This window comes from Sinohyriopsis cumingii, chromosome 12 (genome assembly GCF_028554795.1).
Source record: "Sinohyriopsis cumingii isolate HCF-2022 chromosome 12, ASM2855479v2, whole genome shotgun sequence".
Classification (NCBI taxonomy): Eukaryota; Metazoa; Mollusca; class Bivalvia; order Unionida; family Unionidae; genus Sinohyriopsis; species Sinohyriopsis cumingii.
In genome coordinates, this window is record NC_142972.1 from 102,554,782 (window position 1) to 102,576,965 (window position 22,184).

Consider the following 22,184-nt stretch of genomic DNA (forward strand, 5'->3'; position numbering starts at 1 on the left):
AGAATGGTCCTTTGGAATTTAAAATATTAAATGATATGCAACCCCACTGCAAACACTTGATTTTTTTTAACGATCTATTTAACAGCATTCCAAAACAGTTTATTTTTTAAATTATCTCTATTAGAAAAAAAATTATGCAACTTTTAAGTTACACAATATTTACAAATTTCTAGAATTTGTGTCTGTTATAAATGTGTTCAGATTATGTGGCAGTAATAGAAGCGAAGTAAAATATTCTTTCCATATAAAATGTTATAACTTTCGTTTTTGCTGAGATATTATTATGAAATTTGATATTCTGATTGTATTTTTCCTGCTGAATTCATTGCTCTGATTAAATATGTTGTCCGACTTTAATATTTTATTTATAAACGAAAAGCATATAAACATTTCTCAATTTTTATGACATTTAACTTAATACAAATATATCACATTAGCAATAGTTCATATGTAAAACAACTTCGAAAACAACAAAAATGCAATGTTTATTTATAATTGTCATTGAAATAATGTTGCAAGATGTTATTTCATGAATAGGATTCAAGTTGGTTTTATTTTCTAAATCCTGTGATGTTAAATTTAGTTCCTTGCAGAATGGACCAGGGAATGCATCCATCTTTCACTTAGAACTAATGTTTCAATATCATATACCTGCAAAATAATTCATCACTTTCAGACTTTGTATTTTTTTGTTTTGTATTTTGAAAACATTACTGATCCCATCTTAGCATGTTTTCCTGGCATACCAATGTGTACGAAAGTAATAATAAGTTTAGTTTTGGAACATCAGTTGTGGAAAAGTTGACATCATTATCAACTTATCAGCTGTTACAAAATTAAAATATGGTGGACAATGTCAAAACGGGAGATTCAAATGTTTTACAAATTCAATGCTCATTGCAGTTAATTTATAAACGTTTCCAATATATAAATTTGGATATAAATTTGGTAACAAAATCAAGCTCAGAATATGCCAATTTTGATGTATTTATATATGATGCATTTATTTAAATTGCCAAACTTTTGGTCAAATCTGCATTAAGTCTGAGGGATTATTTCTTTGTGTAGGAATATCATAGGAACATACTACAACCACTGTTTTATTACTGTTTACATCTCCTCTGATTGGACTGAAAATTTCATGAAGTTTTAATAAAATGCATTTTGTAACAAAGAAGAGCGGTGTCATGCAACCGCAGCATGATCAATGCTTATTTCCAATGATGCATGAAATCTATTAATTTTGATGATTATAAAGTAATAATTACATTAATATAGCATCAACTATAAAAAGAAAACATGCCCACTATAGATAATTTTATTAATGCTGCAATGAACAAGTCAACAGTTTCATCAGATTTCCAAGTAAAGGTCATCTTGTCCATGTCAGAATGAGGTTGCTAAAATGATTTACCAACAGCCAGAGGTCTCACTAGAATTTTAAAACTAGGAGTTCAGGACTCCCACTTTGGTAAAAATAGGAGTTCCACCATCAAAGTTTGCAGTCCCTTCATTCCTACTGAATCAACACTGACATGAATGCATCTATTTTTAGATGGAGAGGTCTTCATAATGTAATCACACACTTTAATATAGATTCATTACCACAGTGTATTGACAGGATTGCAAATTTATGATTTATTTATTTGTCTACACACATGTAGTAGTTTTAGGCAATGGTTAAATAGTATCTGATTTGCTTTTTTCCCCCCGTTTTTTCCCGCAAATTCGTGTCAAGTCAGAAAACAGCTTTGACCTTAAAGTGCATCTCGCGAATTCCACAACATAGCATTGTTCCATACATTTCTGACATTCATAATTTGCATTTTAAAGTTGAATCTTTAATAAAATAATACCAAGGCTTTGCTTTCAATGATTTATATATTTTTCTGAATATATTTGCCCAATGATTTACGAAAACAGACAATCTAATAAACTGTTACTTCCCAGACTTAGCAAAGTCCACCATTATTTCCCATTAGGCCTACTGGTTCACTTACCGTTTCAAACTAATTTTATGACGAAATAGTGAACAAGAGGTAGTTAATATATATCCAGATCACCGATTCTGATCTTAAAACACATGTTTATATGTTTTATCATCAAAGGATATCATGCAGGAAATTGATAGTTGCTACCCTACTCAGAAAAGGGTTAATGATCAATCAGCTATCAAAACATATGCTTGTGAATGGGTAAGAGTTTGTTTGTCAACGTAACTGATATCAAAACTAGGCCTAGCTAATGATGTCTTGATGAATACATTTTGCTACAACACTAGAACTAACCGGGCTAAGGCGAGGGGCATTTGGAAAAAAATATAGTATGGTCAATGTACCTCTTAAATAATCACAGGGTGAAGCTGTTTTCGCTTTTCTAACAAAAGAAGGCAAAGTTGACATTTTTAGGCAACTTAGTCACCGAATTCGCCTGGAAGCACGACCCCTGGCCCTCCCAAAAAAAACTATGACAATTAGAAGAACTATTGGTTGCCACTGAGTTTAATTTCTACATTCTTTACAACACAGACATGGCTCTTGTTCATCCTTCAGAGTGATACTGAATTTTGCCAATCCAAGTAAGGACTTATTCCAAACACTAAGCTAGGCATCACACACTTTCTTACACTTAGCTACTGTCCCATCTGAACTATCAATTCTAGCAACTTTAGCACTATTCTGAATCTCCTTACAATCTTCGTAAGTTTGCCCTTTAACCCCAAAATACTTATCCAAATTTACGAACGGCATTTTGTTTAAGTTTCAACATGTCTTGATCCTGAGGTCACATGCACTACTTATTCTGCTACATTCGGAAATAAACACAATAATGAAAGCTAAACTTGTTTATTACATGTACTTTTATAAATGACCACATGTACATCTATGGATATTTCTGCCTCTGAATTCAATCACTGTAAGTATCAGTACATTTCCCACCCGGCCACCAGTCAAAGCTTTTGAACTTGCCACCCAGCTTTTGCATCATGTTCTTTTGGTGTATTCTTATAATGGCAACATGCTAATCAAGGGGTTTGTCAGTCACTGAATTCTGGCATTGTAAATATCAGCACAGCTAATTGATCAACACATTTCCCACAAAGCAGGACTGGCAAGTCTTTGAATTTTGCTGCACACCTATTACATGCACACAAAGGACTCCCACTTCAGTGATTTTCTGTGTCCGAGATAAACAGCTGGCGTGCAAATACGCATAATTAAGTATTTACGAGACCTCTGAACAGCTGTTATCAAATATGTGAAGCCAGGGGAGTTATCAATTCCACATAGTCAAAAAGGCTATATTGCTACACCTAACATGCCGCCATGTCAAGCCCATGACCAAAGAAACCTATGGCCTTGACCCAAAGGTCAAAAGGTAAAGTATTAATTGTTTTAATTTAAGCCAATGTACAAACTGTCAAGGTGTTTGTGAAATATATGAAAATTAAAAAACTTAAAACAAAGCCTTAAGGCAAATCTTCTATGACTGACCATGACCTTTATCAAAGGAGCAAGAATGCGTATTGCAGAATGAACTGTTATGTTCATAACGATTCATTTCAAGTGTTAAGAAAATCCATTAGGCGGTTTAGGAAAAAAAAGAAAATGAAAAACTTGAACAAAAACCACAACACAAATTTTCTATGATTTTCACTTTAATCCAAGGTCAACATGCATGTTAAAAAATGAATGGTCTTACTTCCAAGTGTTGCAGATGCCCAAATGAGAAAAATTCCTACGTCTCATGTCTCACTTATGTGGGCACAACAAAAATTAAGAGAGAAAATATAAACTTCTGATCAAAAGTTTGATTTGTGACTTTCTTTTCTATTATACGAATTATACTACATTTTGGGGGGAATTATGACAAATTAATAAATGAGTTATGGCTTACCCAACTTGGGCTATTGCACATCCAAATAGATCTGGCCTTTGATTTGCACATGCTCCAACCAGCAATCCCCCATTGGAACCTCCATTGATGGCAATCCTACAGAAAATATTGGATTTGATAATATGTCTTTACCAAACCAAGATCACATATGCCATAGAACTATCTATAATGTGCATTGCAACTTAAAGGTTTCCAACAAATTTCAGATTTAGCTGCTTGTAAACCAGGCTATCCGTAAAAGCCCTGGTAGTCAGTTTAGATTAAGGTGGCTTGAGAATGCATTTTATTAAGAACTATAAGCTTTAAAACTTCTCTTTGTCCTTATTATCAGTAATATTCCGCTTTATAAAAAACAGACAACTCCAGTGGCCTAGTGGTTGGAGTGTTTTCAATGAGGTATTCTGAATTTACCTATTTGATGAGATTTATCTGTTTCTATATGGTATTCTGAACTTACCTGCTTGGTGAGGTATATTTCTTTTCAATGAGGTATTCTGCTGCTGCCTGGAAATCATCAAACACATTTTGTTTGTTTCCCAGCATGCCTCCTTTATGCCAGGTCTCACCATATTCCCTGTAGTACAGAATAAAGCTATCACAGACAAGGGTTCTGCAGAAGAATCTGAATTTCCTCCCCACTCCCACATGAAACTCCAAATCTTTTAAATGCAATTTTACTTTTTTAGAGAATTTTAAGGACTGGAAAAGAGATCCTATTGTTTACACTAAAAATATCAATGTTGTCTGTAGCAGGTACCCCTTGAAGAATAGTCAATTCACAAAATGTTTTGCACACATCACTTTCCTCCAATTATCGCACAAGATACAACCTTCCTGTTCTGCTGTGTAGTAAAACAATGAATTGCAACTAAACTGAGTAGTGAATTTCCTACATACATACAGTGAATTACAACTAAACTGAGCAGTGAATTTCCTACATACATACAGTGAATTGCAACTAAACTGAGCAGTGAATTTCCTACATACATACATACACTGAACTGCAACCAAACTGGGCAGTGAATTTCCTACATACACTGAATTGTAACTAAACTGAGCAGTGAATTTCCTACATACATACACTGAATTGCAACTTAACTGAGCAGTGGATTTCCTACATACATACATTTAATTGCAGCTAAACTGGGTAGTGAATTTCCTACATACATACATTGAATTGCAACTAAACTGGGTAGTGAATTTCCTACATACATACACTGAACTGCAACTAAACTGAGCAGTGTATTTCCCACATACATACACTGAATGGCAACTAAACTGGGCAGTGAATTTCCTACATACATACACCTGAAGTGACTTGCACTAAACTTACCCTCCACCTCTCAGGTTGGCCAGTGCATACACTCCTCCCAGATGCTGGAGGAAGACAATACGGGAGACCGAGAAATTGGGTGAAATTGAAATGTTGAAACCGCCATAGCCATACAACATCACAGGGTTATTACCGTCCATTGCTAGGCCCTGGGCAGAATTTTAAAAACATTTTAAACATTTATTTAACAAGTGCAAAGCAAAATCAATGCTTAAAATAAATACCTGTGACCCAAATAATGAAAGAGGTTTAAGTGCTAAACATGCGAAAAATCATAGCCATATTTTTATATCAATGCCTAAGATGAGTACATACGAATGGCACATTATAATATATATATATATATATATATATATATATATATATATTTATATATATATGAATGGAACATTATAAAATGTATATATACACAAATGGCACAATATAAAATGTATATATATATATATATATGTATACACATACACGTATGGCACAGTATAAACTGTATATTTATATGAATGGCACAGTATTTACTGTAAATATCGTATATATATATATATATATATATATATATATATATATATATATATATATATACACACACAAATGGCACAGTAAAATAATAAAATGTCCACTGTGCATTAACTAGTCTTCTATGTTGTTTCTAGCAGTGTATGCTACACTCTGAAGATTACTGTCCATTGAGTCTCGACGGCCTCAAACTTTGGTCAAGGTATAAAGTCTTGAAGGGCTCGACAACCTCAAACTTTGGTCAAGTTATGGGGTTGTAAGGGTTTCAATGACCTTAAACTTTGGTCAAAGTATGGGTTTGTGAGGGTCTCAATGACCTCAAACTTTGGTCAAAGTATGCAGTCTTAAAGGTTTCGACAACTTCAAACTTTGGTCATGATATGGGGTCTGGAGGGTCTCAACAACATTAAACTATGGTCTAGCACTTTATTTTCAGAAACCATTCAGTTTTATTAGACTTACAATAACAGTGACATCCAAACTTTATTCTTTATTACCCACCATCAAATAAGGTTAGTCAAGAAACTTACTCTAGAACAAAATTTATTCAGCAGAACTGTTTTTTTCTTTGCCATTGAACGATAAATAAATAGGCCTTTTCCATACCTTAAGTGTAACCCCTCCGCAAACTTTGGTCAATGTACAATGTCTAGAAATAAAATTACTGAGTAAAATCTGCTTTTATTCATGTAACCTTGACCTTTGACCAGCATTTATGCTCCCAGACTAAGCTCCTCCACAGATACCAAGGATGAGTTTTACGATGAGTTAAACTCGCTCATCGACAAAATTCCCAAGGAAGATAACTTGATTTTGCTGGGCGACTTCAATGCTAGGGTGGGTGCCAAAAAAAAAAAAAAAAGATAACTTGATTTTGCTGGGCGACTTCAATGCTAGGGTGGGTGCCAACCATGAATCTTGGCCCTCATCTCTTGGCAAGTTTGGCGTTGGGAAGATGAACGAGAATGGGTAGCGCCTTCTAGACATGTGCTCGTACCATGATCTCAGCATCACCATTGGAATCTTAGTTCCATCTTTAATGAGGTAAAGCGTTTGGTTGGTACTGCCTTCCTGTACACCAAAACACTGGAATCTTGGTTCCTTCTCCGGTGAAGTAAAACACTTGGTTGGTCATACCTTCCTGTGCATCAGAAACAATAGAATCTTACTTCTATTTTTACCGGGGGGGGGGGGGGGAATACTTTGATGAGCCATGCCTTCCTGTGCATCAGAAACAACAGAATCTTACTTCTATTTTTACCAGGGATAAAATACTTTGATTAGTCTTACCTTCTTGTGCACCAGAAACATTGGAATCTTGGTTCCATCTTTACTCGGGTAAAACACTTGGCTGGTCTCAAACTTGTTGAAATCAAAGTCCTTCACCTTGATTTCTCTGAACACCTGATTTGAAGATAGAAACGAAATTTCTTTATGTTACAACCATTGAAATATTACAGAAAGTAAGGATGATTACATTTTGATTTTTTATTACTGTGTGCATTTATCTGCATTTTGTTAGAATACTGTGGTGGGTCATGACAGTCCATCTATGTGCCAGTGTGTTTTTATCTGTTTTACCTGTAACCCAAAATCCATCTAAACCAATCCGCAAAAAATTATTTGTTTTCGAGTTTCAGAAGGATGAGAAGATAAGAACAAAGGTTTTGTGAAGGGGAGGGGGGTAATTAAAATCAAATTTGACCCAGATCATCTTATTATAAAGGCTTATATAAAACTGCACCTAGATCTTTTTATTATGAAGACTTGTAACTAATTTGACCTTGATCTTTTTATTATAAAGACTTTTAACTAATTTGACCTTGATCTTTTTATTATAAAGACTTTTAACTAATTTGACCTTGATCTTTTTATTATGAAGACTTGTAACTAATTTGACCTTGATCTTTTGATCATAAAGACTTGTAACTAATTTGACCTTGATCTTTTTAATATAAAGACTTGTAACTAATTTGACCTTGATCTTTTTAATATAAAGACTCGTACCAACCAAAGTTGGCTTCAGTTCAGTTTAACACACTAACCTCTAGCAACAAGTTAACATGGCAGGAGGTAGAAGCCTACTGATGAGCTCTGTAGCATCACGGTTATGCATGATACACAAAAGTGGGTGGCATTATAGAAAGGTAGACAGATGTAGCTCTACAATGATACCAAATAATCTGGAATATCTAGTTGCACTACGAAACTCATTTTTTTTTACCCGAATTTTTTCTACCCAAACTTTGCCCGTAGTCGGAATCCAATTTTGTGTCTGGATTTTAGACTTTTTGGTCTCAGATCTAAGGCAAACCAGTATGAACTGCAAACAGATAGATGAACCTTTGCAAAAAGTAGGAAAAGATGGACATTTGGAATAAAGAGTCGTCTTTATTAAAAAATAATGGCTCCGTTTAGCCAAAAAAAGAGAAAAGAACTTCAACTTTTACCCTTCTGCTCATGCACGAGCCAAACAGCCAATGAAAAATGATGTTTCTAACACAACTAGGTAGCCTGTTATTGAAAGATACCTGGTATTTGGTGTTTTCAGATCAACTCAGAAATAGAAATAGCTTTCAAAATGTGTTTCCTACTCGATTTTCAGGCGAAAATGACAAAATTCTCCAGGGGTTAATGTGTTAAACTTTACTGCACAGAAATTTAAGAATGAAGTACCAAGTAAAAAAATTCATGTCATTAACTCTTTAAACATTTACTGACAAATCATTCAAACCGAACCTGTTCTTGGTCTTATCAATGTAAAGCCTCAGTGATTCTGAGCAGAAATGAAATCTGATGGATGAAAATAGATGGGATGGAATGGTTTAATTTAATAAGGTTTGTTTTGGTTTTGTGTTTCACTGTATTACAACACTTTGAAGGTTATATCAAACCATGGCAATAACAAGCACACATCATGAAAGTTGATCTGAGCTCATCCAGGGAGGAAATGGAACCTGCCCCAATTCAGGTCAGTAGTCCAACACCTTAACCACTGAATCACCTTGATAAAATGCAAGGATAAGACAGAAGGACACTGGGAACACTTTATGATATCTACAACGATATGATAGGGGATTTTTAAAAAAAACAACAACAACAAATATTTAAGCAATGAATGACTTTTTCAATTTCACACGAATTAAAATTTCTTTGACAATGTGTTATTTCTATTGCAAACTAAGCACAACCAGTTCTACCATCACATAATGCACCAGTTTCTTATGAGCAATCAGTAGAACAAACAACACAGACACTGATCTGCCAGCACATTATGTGATCATGATCTATCTTGTTTTTATAGATGGAATCAAATTACAAGTGAATATATATGGTAGATACACAGTACTTACTATATATGGTAGATACTTACTTTGGGTTCATATTTCCCATCAGCAATATTACACCTGTAGATTATACCTGGGGTAAGGAATGAGGTAAATTGGTAAAACATCTGAAATATAAAAAAAGAGACAAATTTTCTAAATTATTAGAAATCAAATAAAAGAGATACTTAATCACAGCAGAGCAAAATACATGCAAGTCTAAACACAAATTAAAAAATGTCTTACTTTTTCAGACCAGCATATGTTATTTAGCTAATAAGCTCAAGTAAAATGGCTACCAATCTCTTAAAACCAAATTCTGAAGTTAAATATGTGTTCAGATATTTACTCTGTGGGTGCGCGTGTGTGTGATTTGGATTTTTAATGTCATATTGCTACGATGTCTGCAGAGTTTCAGTTTTTAGTGATGTCTAGCACTGGGGCATCATGCCACAGACATGTAGCATGATGTCCCACCCAGTCACATTATCCTGACACCAGGCCGACCAGTCCGAACACTAACCTTGTAATGCTGAGCCCCAAGCGAGGAAACTGTCAGTACCATCTTTGTAAGTCTTTGGTATGACTCGTCCAGGGATCAAACCCATGACCTCCCGCATCTGAGGTGGATGCTCTAACCACTAGGCCACTGGAGTGGTCAGATATTTACTCAACCCATTACAAGTACAATGACTGTCTCAAAAATCCTGCCCTCCCAAGCTAAGGATGATAGCCACTTCATAAGGTTTGTTGTAGCGGCAAAAGTGCTCAAAGGTCATCTACTTGCCATGGCAGAAGACAGATGAAGATGCTCTTTCCTTAGAGGGATTGGTACCAAATTCATTCAAATGTGAGTTACTACTGCAGTGGATATACACATCTTCCAGGTATGCAATTGCAAGGTGGGCTTGCAAAGGTGAAACCATATTATGATCAGGTAAGTATAACTGAAAAAAATAACTTACTCCAAAACTGTATTCTTCTTCAAGTATCTTACATGACAATAATACACTAGGATAATAAGTTAAAGGCACAGGTTCTTTTATCCCTTGAGCTGATGTATGTAGCAGCATCAAGTCATATGTGAGATACCAGCTTGGATTAGCATTTGGTCAATGCATTGACAGTTTTAGAGAAAAAATGTTTGCACTAGCAAATCTAGTGGATGTACCCAACATTATTATGAAGCTGCTGATGGGTCTGCTGATAAAGATCCTGCAATATCAATATGGAAAAAAAGCATCAGAGGTAAAACCCTTAGAATGTGGCTGACATCACAGTAAAGCTCAAAGGCTATAACCATGTGCATAAGATTCAACTGGTCTTGTTTCCATCTGAGCAGATAACCCAATGTAACAAGGATGACAGAGTATTAGCAAAAATAGTGTCCTTCAATCTGTGAGTGGCAAGACAATAGGGCAGCCAGTATAACTGGTAGAGGAAGAACCCGGGAAAACCACCATAAGAACAACTGACCCATGGGAAACTACTGGCAGCTTTCTCACATACCCATGTTGGCAGAGTCCAAGACTTATAAAGAAGCACACTGGCTAGGTACAAGCCTGGAAGTACAAATTGATGGCATATTGTGTTAATCTCTCTGTGAAAGAGGAAACAACTTTGTTTTCTATGTCAGTAAGTCAATGATAATTTGGCAATTTCATAGCTAAATCAGACCTTAAGATGTGGTTAATGTCACTTTTACATTGGAAAGGATTGCATTTCCAATGTAGTGTATTCTCATGTTATGATCAAAAGTTAATGTATCTGAGGAAGACATTACTCAGACAAGGCCAGATCACAGGCTTGGAATGTGTTCATACTAATGGATTCTGACAAGAAGGCCAGGCTTTGCATGTATTCATACTAATGGATTCAGACAAGAAGGCCAGGTGTTGCATGTACTGTATTCATACTAATAGATTCAGACAAGAAGGCCAAGTGTTGCATGTAATGTAATCATGCTAACAGATTCAGTCAAGAAAGCCAGGCTTTGCATGTATTCATACTAATGGATTCAGTCAAGAAGGCCAGGCTTTGCATGTATTCATACTAATGGATTCAGACAAGAAGGCCAGGCTTTGCATGTATTCATACTAATGGATTCAGACAAGAAGGCCAGGCTTTGCATGTATTCATACTAATGGATTCAGACAAGAAGGCCAGGTGATGCATGTACTGTATTCATACTAATAGATTTAGACAAGAAGGCCAGGTGATGCATGTACTGTATTCATACTAATGGATTCAGACAAGAATTCCAAGTGTTGCATGTAATGTGTTCATACTAAAATATTCAGACAAGAAGGCCAAGTGTTGCATATAATGTATTCATACTAACAGATTCAGACAAGAAGGCCAAGTGTTGCATGTAATGTATTCATACTAACAGATTCAGACAAGAAGGTCAGGCTTTGCATGTGTTTATACTAACAGATTCAGACAAATAGAACAGACTTTGCATACTTTCATAGTAACAGATTCAGACAAGGCCAGGCTTTGCATGTACTGTATTCATGCTATCAGATTCAGACAAGAAGGCCAGGCTTGGAATGTATTCATACTAACAGAGTCAGACAAAAAGGCCAGGCTTGGAATATATTCATACTAATATATTCAGACAAGAAAACCATGCTTTGCATGCTGACCCTATCCTGTGATCATGGCATTCTTGTAAAATATAAAATTTTGATCTTAATATCAAAAGGATGAGAAAGCATACTGCAGAATGAATTCTCTTCCCTTCATAATGATTTATGCCAAGCACTAAGAAAGTGTATGAAGTGGTTTAGTTATAATAAGCAAATGTAAAGAACTAAAACCAATGCCATAACACATTGTCTATGACTGTGATCTGTGGCCAATACAAAATAGATAAATGATTGCAAAGACTCCATTCTGCTGACATAGACAGGACAATATAAATTGTTCCAATATCAAAACAGATTCATCTTCATCATTTATTGCCTCAAGTACACAAGTCGATGAAATAATAAATGATCTGAATTCTTTATTTATATTTTTTGCATCTCAATCAATCATTTCTGTAACTTTCTTTTCTCCACTATTCCAAAACTGGTTTAGAAATATGAATTCCAGAGTGATAACAAAACTCGAACTTGTCACAAATCTTGATGATGAAAGCAAATATTCCTCCAAGTTTGATCAAATTGATTTAGAAATACCGACTAAAGAGGGGTTAACAAGCACGAGTAATCAAATGCAATCTCACCTCACAAATATCCACAGATCTCACTTATTATGATAATATACACGTACATTGAAAGTTTGATTAAAACTGGATGAGAAATGTGGCCTCCATAGTGGTAACAAGATCAGATCACCTTGTGAAACACCACCCAATTAATATGCATGGATCCTGCTAATTATTAAACTCATAAAAAGATTCTGATTATATTTATAGGTTACTGCATTTGTATGGGAAAATATAAACCAGTTTTTCAGATATCCATCTGACAAAATGAGTTCATATTTTCCCATACAAATGCAGTAACCTTTTTATTATATGCTGATTTTCTTGTTCTACCTCAGAATTAATTATATAAACAAAACACACAACAAGAAACAAAGTAAATGAATGTATGCTGTATTCCAAATTAAATACACAAGCACAGATTCAACACTGCATAATACCTACATTATTAATGTGCACATAACTCTACCCAGATAAATATGAACTTTGTCACGACCTAGACATCTGTTTCGAAAGAAAATGGGATTTTGTCTACTTAAAATTGAAATCTGGAATCATATTGTGAATGAATGCGCATTGTAACAAGTTTTTCATTTGATCTGGAATGAATAGATTTTGGTATTTTTGTCAATTCTACGAAATGTCATGAATAAGGACTGTATTTATATGTGACAATTCCACATGAAATACATCAGATTGAAGAAGCAAGGGAGAAGTGTGCTGACATCTGCAAATGTGTTTCTGTTTCCATCATTGAATGTTTGAAATCATAATATGGGACAAATATGAAGTCTTTCACTTGCAATTATCAAAAAGACGCTATGGAATTTAATGTTTATTTCATTTTGAGTACAGTAAGGAGTATGTAATTGCACTCGTATTCGAAATTACAGAACAATTTCGAAATGTGTAATCAAGATTGAGAACCTATGACATGGATCATGTAATTCGGATTTGCAGAACTAAGAAAGTACATTTTGAGAAAATTCAGGATGTAAGCTGTAAGGATATTTAGTTGCCATTCTTATTACCAGCTAAAGAAGGCAGTTTTTGCCTTGTCAATTGTGTTATTTGTTAGGACCCTTTCTGGTGTCTACTCTATAGCTAGCCTAAATCCGAAACATTGTATAAAAAAAGTGAATGCAAAACATGCTAAAGCAGCTGGTATATGGTAGTCCACAAAACATTTGCTTTACTTCATTCAAAAACAAATTTCATCAACCAAAACGAAAAGCACCTACTATGCGAATGTACATTTGTTTACAAATCAAAAGTGCTGGTGTATGCTTCCATTGTTTGTTTACAATATAAAATAGTCCCTTTATGCACATGAATGCAATATGAAGGTGTGCAATACCGTAAAATATTCCAGGTTTAATGGAAATCAGATAAAAAAATATGGACTTCAAATGTTGACAGACAGAAGATGTACTGTAGTGCCATACCATAAGTTTACTCAAACAGGCAACTTGGTGGGATAAAAGCTTTAATGAAAACCTTAATGGAAGCTTTCTATTTCTTTGACCTTGACACCTAGGTTAAATGAGAAAGTGAGTGTATCTAAGTTTCATATTAATTCATGGCAAATATGAAGAAAATTAATCAGCCGATTTAGAAAATAATGCAAGATGAATTTTTTTAACTGAAGCCTTAATCGCTGATGATGATGACATTGGCAGAAGCATGGATGCTATATCATAATTTGAGACTAAATTCAGCTATACAAAAAAGAATTACTACCTCAGAATCTTTCTTCTTCCCTGAGTATCCAACAATGGTTCCCACTTCTAAAGGTAGATTCGTTATTTCTTTTCCTGTCTCCAGTTCATGAATGTATAGCCTGTGCTGAAATATTTAAATAAACAAATTACTGGAAGTAACAACTATTCCAGGAAAAGCAAAATATCAGGTTTTTTTCAAACCTATATTTTCAGTATCAAACATGCAATAACTTCTAGATGAGACATCAGAAATCAAATCAAAGTTATATATTAATCTGCTTACAAGGATTAAGCCTGCAAATAATGGAAAGAGTGCCCTTTAGGCTAACTAAGCATTGATAAGGCTTCTTCTATTTAAACGTGCAAAGCACCCAGAACAGGCAAGTTTTGTTACAAAAATGCTGTGGTTTGACAATTACTTTTTACCCTGCAAATATCAATGCCCATTTGTTGTTGTTGTTGTAGGGTGTAACGCCATTTTTCAGCACACAACAGGCTATACATGGCGGCCAGTATTAATGGTGGAGGAAGAACCTGGGAAAACCCCGGAGAGAACCACCGACCCACGAGAAGCTACTGGCAAGCTTTCTCACATACCCACATTGGCTGAATCCGAGACTCGAACCCATGCAGACAGAGGAGAGATGGCTGTTATCCTTAACGGACAGCGCTTTTGACCACTCAGGGCCCCCAATGCCCATTTGTATCAGTTATGATTATAGATGGCAAACAAACAGAAGCCCAGGTGGTGAATAAACAAAGTTGGTAGCAAGCAATAAACTCATCAGAAGAATATCAAATACAAAAGTTATTTAATTACAAAGCAAGACAAACCCAAAAGCTGACTTTGGATTCTGTTATGTGTCCAGAATGTTCCTTATTACCATAGGAACTTAGAAAAGAAATTTAAACAATGGAACAGTTTTTAAAGTGACACGATCTCGTGCTTTGTGTATGGACATCGATGCCCTAATGTCTCCTGGAAAATTTGGAGGACAAAATAAAATCATTCAATGAATTTCGCAGACAATATGATCAATAGCATTGATGAAACTCCAATGTACTTTGCTCTCATTCCTGTACAGATTGTTGACAATAAGGGGACTAAAACTTTGAGTTTTAACTTCAATCCTTGCAGTTTCCACAGCAGAAGTTTTGCCTCCAAAGATAATTTTTCACGGTGATAAGCAGATTAAATATAATATTCATGCACTAAAAGGATGGATCGTATATATGCTGAAGGGGGGTTGGGTTGATGAGGTGGTGCTTCAGTAGATTAAAGAGTTATATCTCAAGTACACAGATTAATTATTTTTAATAAAATTTAAGTTTGGGTGCACTTTTTTGGCATGTAATGCTTGAACAATTTAAATGGTGTTTACGACTAAAAGCATAAAGTGCACCAAAAAAAAATTCCTTTAAAATTAATGTATGGTGTCTGAAGAAATACACTGTCCCAAAATATACAGTAAATATGGTAACTACAATTTTTACAAAATTTCAGCAAAATGTTATTTATTTGAATTAAAAATTTAAATTTGACTGGGAAAAAAGGATTCTTGTTTTGAAAACAAGAAAAAATGGTCATTTACATTTGGGAAGGGTCCAATTATCTAAAGAATTAAAATGGTAAAAAAAAATATAACTTTTAATAGTTTTATTTTTATAAATAAGATTTAGGAAGATTGAAGTAAATAAAGGTAACCATCTTAAACAGCATGTGAAGCTCAAACATTTTCAGCAACACTTGGAAAATGTTGAAACAGGCAGGCTCATATTCTGATTCCAAATCTCCTCGCTGCATATGAAGTTTACAAACTGATACGATCGCTTTAATGAAACATACCCATGAGCTGATAAGGCTAAATGAACAACATGTAAGCACAAGCCTTAAGGATGAATGTTCAAATTCTGCACACTGCTCTGTGGTGGCTGCCATAGATGTCTCTGGACTGAACACTTGCCTCAGCACTATGCAGCCTTTAATGTTTTGATGTGCCATAAAAAAGGACACAAATAAACCACTTAAGTAACCTTAATACAGTTTATACCTACACAATATAACAAAAGTCATCAAGTGTTTACTTACTTTGACATCTTCCAAGTAACAAAGCACAAGCTTGTTACCATGGACACAAGCTACCCAATCCAACACATTTTTCTCATGTTCCTCAACAAGTGTGGTCCAATTCTCCTAGAAAAGTAAAATGCAGAATATATAGAAAAAGGATGATGTAACAGTTTTTTGCATAAGTCGTATAGACAAAGGGTCATAACTCCTCCTCATTACCTCCCCTAATGAAATGAGGAAATATGGCTATGTTGAAAATAAAACATTATGGGAAGGAAGCTTCATTGTCGATGTTAGTACTTTACATTCCCCATTTCTTTTTATTAACATGTCTTTATGATATAACAAGTTGTAATGTCAATAAAGTCTTTATGATGTATCAAGTTGTTAAGTCAATAAAGTTTTTATGATGTATCAAGTTGTTATGTCAATAAAGTCGTTATGATCTATCAAGTTGTTATGTCAATAAAGTCGTTATGATCTATCAAGTTGTTATGTCAATAAAGTCTTTATGATCTATCAAGTTGTAATGTCAATAAAGTCTTTATGATCTATCAAGTTGTTATGTCAATAAAGTCTTTATGATGTATCAAGTTGTAATGTCAATAAAGTCTTTATGATGTATCAAGTTGTAATGTCAATAAAGTCTTTATGATCTATCAAGTTGTAATGTCAATAAAGTCTTTATGATCTATCAAGTTGTAATGTCAATAAAGTCTTTATGATGTATCAAGTTGTAATGTCAATAAAGTCTTTATGATCTATCAAGTTGTAATGTCAATAAAGTCTTTATGATCTATCAAGTTGTAATGTCAATAAAGTCTTTATGATGTATCAAGTTGTAATGTCAATAAAGTCTTTATGATCTATCAAGTTGTAATGTCAATAAAGTCTTTATGATCTATCAAGTTGTAATGTCAATAAAGTCTTTATGATCTATCAAGTTGTAATGTCAATAAAGTCTTTATGATCTATCAAGTTGTAATGTCAATAAAGTCTTTATGATGTATCAAGTTGTTAAGTCAATAAAGTCTTTATGATGTATCAAGTTGTTATGTCAATAAAGTCTTTATGATCTATCAAGTTGTAATGTCAATAAAGTCTTTATGATCTATCAAGTTGTAATGTCAATAAAGTCTTTATGATCTATCAAGTTGTAATGTCAATAAAGTCTTTATGATCTATCAAGTTGTAATGTCAATAAAGTCTTTATGATCTATCAAGTTGTAATGTCAACAAAGTCTTTATGATCTATCAAGTTGTAATGTCAATAAAGTCTTTATGATCTATCAAGTTGTAATGTCAATAAAGTCTTTATGATCTATCAAGTTGTAATGTCAATAAAGTCTTTATGATCTATCAAGTTGTAATGTCAATAAAGTCTTTATGATGTATCAAGTTGTAATGTCAATAAAGTCTTTATGATCTATCAAGTTGTAATGTCAATAAAGTCTTTATGATCTATCAAGTTGTAATGTCAATAAAGTCTTTATGATCTATCAAGTTGTAATGTCAATAAAGTCTTTATGATCTATCAAGTTGTAATGTCAATAAAGTCTTTATGATGTATCAAGTTGTAATGTCAATAAAGTCTTTATGATCTATCAAGTTGTTATGTCAATAAAGTCTTTATGATCTATCAAATTGTTATGTCAATAAAGTCTTTATGATCTATCAAGTTGTAATGTCAATAAAGTCTTTATGATCTATCAAGTTGTTATGTCAATAAAGTCTTTATGATCTATCAAGTTGTAATGTCAATAAAGTCTTTATGATCTATCAAGTTGTTATGTCAATAAAGTCTTTATGATGTATCAAGTTATGTCAATAAAGTCTTCATGATGTATCAAGTTGTTACGTCAATAAAGTCTTTATGATCTATCAAGTTGTAATGTCAATAAAGTCTTTATGATCTATCAAGTTGTAATGTCAATAAAGTCTTTATGATGTATCAAGTTGTTATGTCAATAAAGTCTTTATGATGTATCAAGTTGTAATGTCAATAAAGTCTTTATGATGTATCAAGTTGTAATGTCAATAAAGTCTTTATGATGAATCAAGTTGTAATGTTAATAAAGTCTTTATGATGTATCAAGTTGTTATGTCAATAAAGTCTTTATGATGTATCAAGTTGTTATGTCAATAAAGTCTTTACGATGTATCAAGTTGTAATGTCAATAAAGTCTTTATGATGTATCAAGTTGTTATGTCAATAAAGTCTTTATGATGTATCAAGTTGTTATGTCAATAAAGTCTTTATGATGTATCAAGTTGTAATGTCAATAAAGTCTTTATGATGTATCAAGTTGTAATGTCAATAAAGTCTTTATGATCTATCAAGTTGTAATGTCAATAAAGTCTTTATGATCTATCAAGTTGTAATGTCAATAAAGTCTTTATGATGTATCAAGTTGTAATGTCAATAAAGTCTTTATGATGTATCAAGTTGTAATGTCAATAAAGTCTTTATGATGTATCAAGTTGTTATGTCAATAAAGTCTTTATGATGTATCAAGTTGTAATGTCAATAAAGTCGTTATGATCTATCAAGTTGTTATGTCAATAAAGTCTTTATGATCTATCAAGTTGTAATGTCAATAAAGTCTTTATGATCTATCAAGTTGTTATGTCAATAAAGTCTTTATGATGTATCAAGTTGTAATGTCAATAAAGTCTTTATGTTCTATCAAGTTGTAATGTCAATAAAGTCTTTATGATCTATCAAGTTGTAATGTCAATAAAGTCTTTATGATGTATCAAGTTGTAATGTCAATAAAGTCTTTATGATGTATCAAGTTGTAATGTCAATAAAGTCTTTATGATCTATCAAGTTGTAATGTCAATAAAGTCTTTATGATCTATCAAGTTGTAATGTCAATAAAGTCTTTATGATCTATCAAGTTGTAATGTCAATAAAGTCTTTATGATCTATCAAGTTGTAATGTCAATAAAGTCTTTATGATCTATCAAGTTGTAATGTCAATAAAGTCTTTATGATCTATCAAGTTGTAATGTCAATAAAGTCTTTATGATGTATCAAGTTGTTAAGTCAATAAAGTCTTTATGATGTATCAAGTTGTTATGTCAATAAAGTCTTTATGATCTATCAAGTTGTAATGTCAATAAAGTCTTTATGATCTATCAAGTTGTAATGTCAATAAAGTCTTTATGATCTATCAAGTTGTAATGTCAATAAAGTCTTTATGATCTATCAAGTTGTAATGTCAATAAAGTCTTTATGATCTATCAAGTTGTAATGTCAACAAAGTCTTTATGATCTATCAAGTTGTAATGTCAATAAAGTCTTTATGATCTATCAAGTTGTAATGTCAATAAAGTCTTTATGATGTATCAAGTTGTAATGTCAATAAAGTCTTTATGATCTATCAAGTTGTAATGTCAATAAAGTCTTTATGATCTATCAAGTTGTAATGTCAATAAAGTCTTTATGATCTATCAAGTTGTAATGTCAATAAAGTCTTTATGATCTATCAAGTTGTAATGTCAATAAAGTCTTTATGATGTATCAAGTTGTAATGTCAATAAAGTCTTTATGATCTATCAAGTTGTTATGTCAATAAAGTCTTTATGATCTATCAAATTGTTATGTCAATAAAGTCTTTATGATCTATCAAGTTGTAATGTCAATAAAGTCTTTATGATCTATCAAGTTGTTATGTCAATAAAGTCTTTATGATCTATCAAGTTGTAATGTCAATAAAGTCTTTATGATCTATCAAGTTGTTATGTCAATAAAGTCTTTATGATGTATCAAGTTATGTCAATAAAGTCTTCATGATGTATCAAGTTGTTACGTCAATAAAGTCTTTATGATCTATCAAGTTGTAATGTCAATAAAGTCTTTATGATCTATCAAGTTGTAATGTCAATAAAGTCTTTATGATGTATCAAGTTGTTATGTCAATAAAGTCTTTATGATGTATCAAGTTGTAATGTCAATAAAGTCTTTATGATGTATCAAGTTGTAATGTCAATAAAGTCTTTATGATGAATCAAGTTGTAATGTTAATAAAGTCTTTATGATGTATCAAGTTGTTATGTCAATAAAGTCTTTATGATGTATCAAGTTGTTATGTCAATAAAGTCTTTACGATGTATCAAGTTGTAATGTCAATAAAGTCTTTATGATGTATCAAGTTGTTATGTCAATAAAGTCTTTATGATCTATCAAGTTGTTATGTCAATAAAGTCTTTATGATGTATCAAGTTGTAATGTCAATAAAGTCTTTATGATGTATCAAGTTGTAATGTCAATAAAAGTCTTTAGGATCTATCAAGTTGTAATGTCAATAAAGTCTTTATGATGTATCAAGTTGTAATGTCAATAAAGTCTTTATGATGTATCAACTTGTAATGTAATCAAGATTTTAGGATGTAACAGCAACTATGGGTATATAAGTTGTTCAAAATGGTCATCCAAGGTCTTTTTCTCCTATGAGACAGAAAAAGGTAAAGTGTGTTCTGATTTCCTCCTGAACTTTCCCCATTCACAATGTTAAATAAACAGTAGACATGTAGTACTTACCATTTCTGGTTTACTTATGTCAATATTAATCAATTTGTAGTTTGGAGATTTCAGGTTGGTCTTAAATGTGAACACAGTGCCTTCATTTGTGATGTACTGAAATGAATAAATCACTTTTAAGTCATAAGGCATATAATATGATTTTAGTATCATTCCAAATTTACATAATTACTTCAATGACATTAACAGCGACATATCAGTTTTGTCTATTTTTCAATGTAATCTAAAGCTATCTAAATGAAAGTATGTTCTGACATGCTTTGCTTTGCTCACAAGGATAAAATAAAGTCTATGTTTTTTTTAAAAATACAATGGGAATATCAAACAGCAAACAATTGAATTGTTGCTGACAGTGAGGGAAATTCAAGTAAAACTAGTGACAAAACCTCACAATATTTCTTTTGCTGCAGAATTCACTGATCCAACTGCTCATAATTTGACGATCCAAAGAAAAGAAAAAACAAAGGTCAACAAAACAGTAGAGCCTAAAATCTAAACCTGGTTATAAACTTCTGGAACCATCCATCTGGATAGTTTCTCAGGATTTACATAATATGCATTTTAATCTGTACACTATATACACATATACAGTTTGATCTGTACACTATATACACATTTTGATCTGTACACTATATACATATTTTGATCTGTACACTAAATACACATTTTGATCTGTACACTATATACACATTTTGATCTGTACACTATATACACATTTTGATCTGTACACTATATACACATTTTGATCTGTACACTATATACACATTTTGATCAGCACATTATAGAATTTTAGCATAAATAATATTTACATGACAATTGGTCTCCTTGCTAAATTTTCAAAACTGTACCATCTTAATCCGTGATTGACAGTGCCTTAATTGCTATCCACACCAGAACAGAATATTTTTCTATAATTCCAAGGTGATTATCAGCTATATCCATTGTCAACAGAATGATAATGAAATGCAACAACAGAATGGTTAGTGAATTAACATGAAATTTAAGGACAGTACTTCAGAAGACATTTTCTGGATCCTTATTTTATATTATTTATGACATTTTTTTATTGTTCTATATAGATTTTTAATCCATACAAAGACTGGAACTTTTAAGGTGAATGTCTGCACACTGATATTCTTAGATGAGCTAAGGAAACTTAAAAAAATCCTGATTAATTTTCAATTCAATTCAATAGAATAGCCAAATAAATATCTGGAAAGTCTAAAAAGGGTGTCTGTAGTACAATACAACATGAATGTCTTGTTCTAGACCAGGGAAGATCACTAATTTCATAGACATATTTAACAAATTTTCTAGGTGTCTCTCCATGCCATATCAAAGCAACGTATCTAGTGCAAAATTTGAGTGGACTTTTCCAATCATGTGCAGATCTGCCATTGCAAACAAGACCTCAGTAAGACGGTTGATTTTTGTTTCCATAAGTTGGACCAGTTGTCAGTAAGGTGTAACAAAATATCATGTGCTGCAATTGTCAAGTTGGAAAACAAGCAGTTAGAAGTCCAGAAAGTGTGAATCAAGACATACAGCAATGGTAAACACTGTATT

The 22,184-nt window shown here is 32.9% G+C and overlaps 1 protein-coding gene across 1 annotated transcript in view; it reads right to left on the reverse strand.

Annotated features, from left to right (window-relative positions):
• Positions 1-22,184, reverse strand: part of LOC149787130 (prolyl endopeptidase-like) — a 54,325-nt gene that overhangs the window by 11,866 nt on the left and 20,275 nt on the right. The window contains exons 8-15 of the mRNA XM_089977641.1: positions 20,619-20,714; positions 16,091-16,195; positions 14,021-14,125; positions 9,114-9,194; positions 7,031-7,144; positions 5,231-5,379; positions 4,355-4,471; positions 3,898-3,993 (exon numbers count right to left, since the gene is read on the reverse strand). Of these exons, the coding sequence (XP_089833767.1) occupies positions 3,898-3,993; positions 4,355-4,471; positions 5,231-5,379; positions 7,031-7,144; positions 9,114-9,194; positions 14,021-14,125; positions 16,091-16,195; positions 20,619-20,714 (863 nt within the window). The remainder of the gene's footprint in view (positions 1-3,897; positions 3,994-4,354; positions 4,472-5,230; positions 5,380-7,030; positions 7,145-9,113; positions 9,195-14,020; positions 14,126-16,090; positions 16,196-20,618; positions 20,715-22,184) is intronic.